The following is a 2,102-nucleotide window of genomic DNA, read 5'->3' as shown; positions in this document are numbered from 1 at the left end:
CCATCCGCTGCCAAGGCAGCCATGGCTGGCTGCTGATGGCTGAGTTTTTACACTTGCACAGGAGGGTTTGAATGCTTTAGGCAAAGGTGGGATCCCGCAGTCCTCCCCTACTGATTTCACAGGCTGAAGCCTGAGCTGATACATCCATGACCTTAGAATCATATAATCATAGAATGCTCTGGGGTGGAAGGGACCTTTAAAGGTCAGCTGGTCCAACTCCCCTGCAGTGAGCAGGGACAACTTCAACCAAATAACGGTTGCTCAGAGCCTCACCCAACCCAACCTTGAATGTTTCCAGTGAGGGGGCTTTCTTGCGCAAGCCAAGAAACCCCTCAGGTTTGTACAGTTTGTGACTCCCCCTGGCCTCCCCCTTGCTTGAACCTCAGCCTCACTGCTGGAGGATGCTTGCACCCGCGGGTGGGGAGAGCCTGGTACTCCCCAAGGGTGTGTGGGTGCCCAGAGGAGCTGCCCTGGGCTGTGGGGCTGCAGTGGGGTGCAGCCCCCCATGGCGGGGCTGAGGGGGAGCAGGCAGCAGACAGGGGCTCGGTACCCAACACCCGGCCAGACAGGTCTGTTCCTCCCCACTGCTCTCAGACACTGCAAGAGGAAGCAGTGGCGAGCTGGGGAGAGGGTGCACGTGTCAGGGAGGAGCCCGGGACCCTCTGTGGGCAGGAAGGCTTGATTTCCCCTTGAGGAGGGGAGGCTCATGGGAGATAGAGGCAGTGCTCAAACTCTTTGTCTAGACATCAAATAAATCTTGCGGGTTTTTTTGTCCCCTCTCACTACCCCACTCTTGCACATGCCCTGCACGTGTCCCACTCAAATTCTGCCTTTCCATTTGCACAGCCTCTAAGCATCTCATCATACCACTGCACCCACCTCCCCACAGCCTCCGCTGCTTTGATGCCCTTGGTGCCCAGTGCTTGTGCCCAGGACTGGGTACCAGTGGGACTTAAAATGTTTCCTAAAGCAGTGCTGGAAGAGGAGGGTTTCAGCAAGAAACTGGGTACCTTTCATAAAGGGAGCCATCCACCCAGAACCAGACGTCTGAGGCCCCCTCACCGTCTGGATCCTCCTCCAGCCAGCCATAGTCGTACCAGGGGAAGCTGCCCTTCTGCAGCCCGATCCAGTATGGGATGTCTGCATTCTTCAGAAAGGTCTGAGGAAGGAGAAAAAGGGTCTTTAAATGACTTTTCCATGGTACCTATATGCTGCAGTGTTTGCAGGGGATGGTCATCTCCTCAAGGAGCCCTGGGGTTGGAGCTCCTTGGGGCAGGACAACTGAGCAGCTCTGGTGTCCTGCTCCAGCTTGGGCAGCATCCAGCATCCAGCATTCATGCTCTGCCCCATGACCACCACCAGCCATGAGCTCCAGAGATCAGTCTTGCACCCTCTTCTGTTTTGGCCGGCCTGAAGCCCCCAGAGCAGTGCTGGCCACCTGGGAAAACCAGGGCTGGATGCACAAGCTCCTGCCCTCAGCTTCCCCAGCATCCTACCGGCACAGTCCAGCGAGTCCAGGATTTGGTGACCAGGAGCTGAGAATATTTCTTTTCACACTCATCTCTGCTGTCCTCCCACGTCTTCTTCTCCGAAGAGATGAAAAGGCACTTGCCCCTGTAGAGCAGCCAGCCCGAAGGACAGCAATCTGGGGGCAGGGGTACAGCTCAGGTGCTTGCTTAGCCACAGATGCCCTCAAGGGGACTGGGAACAGCCCCACATTTTCCCAGCAGACATCACAGGCTCAGCCTCTGCTCCAGGAACAGCTTCAGCCTTTGGACCACCCGTCCCCACCACAGGGCCAAAGAAGCCAGCGCTCATGCCTTGGCACTGCACCTGCTGAGAGACGCCAATTCCCTGGGACACCCCATCCCTGCTCCCCCATCACCCTACCTATAGCCGTGCAGGAGCGCAGGGTGGCCACAGTGCTTTCGCTGTTGTTGAGCTTCCCCTGCACCTCCTGCATGTCCTTCTCCATCTTTCCCAGGATCCCCATGACACGCTCCAGCTCGGCCTCCTGGCTCTCCAGCTCCAGCTGGCTGCTGTTGCCCTCCCGCCACGCTCGCTGCAGCTCCGCTCTGGCCCACGCCCGCCCCCACCGTGTC

At 58.1% G+C, this 2,102-nt stretch overlaps 1 protein-coding gene across 1 annotated transcript in view; it reads right to left on the bottom strand.

Annotated features, from left to right (window-relative positions):
• The window catches only part of LOC104494828 (B-cell differentiation antigen CD72-like), a 3,722-nt gene that overhangs the window by 314 nt on the left and 1,306 nt on the right, over positions 1 to 2,102 (bottom strand). The window contains exons 5-7 of the mRNA XM_010137709.1: positions 1,891 to 2,075; positions 1,497 to 1,645; positions 1,011 to 1,159 (exon numbers count right to left, since the gene is read on the bottom strand). Coding sequence (XP_010136011.1) covers positions 1,011 to 1,159; positions 1,497 to 1,645; positions 1,891 to 2,075 — 483 coding nt within the window. The remainder of the gene's footprint in view (positions 1 to 1,010; positions 1,160 to 1,496; positions 1,646 to 1,890; positions 2,076 to 2,102) is intronic.

The sequence above is a fragment of the Buceros rhinoceros genome, unplaced genomic scaffold, assembly GCF_000710305.1.
Source record: "Buceros rhinoceros silvestris isolate BGI_N320 unplaced genomic scaffold, ASM71030v1 scaffold24476, whole genome shotgun sequence".
In the NCBI taxonomy this organism is placed as follows: Eukaryota; Metazoa; Chordata; class Aves; order Bucerotiformes; family Bucerotidae; genus Buceros; species Buceros rhinoceros.
The sequence above is the reverse complement of the archived record's forward strand: the minus strand, read 5'-3'. Positions and strand labels throughout refer to the sequence as shown.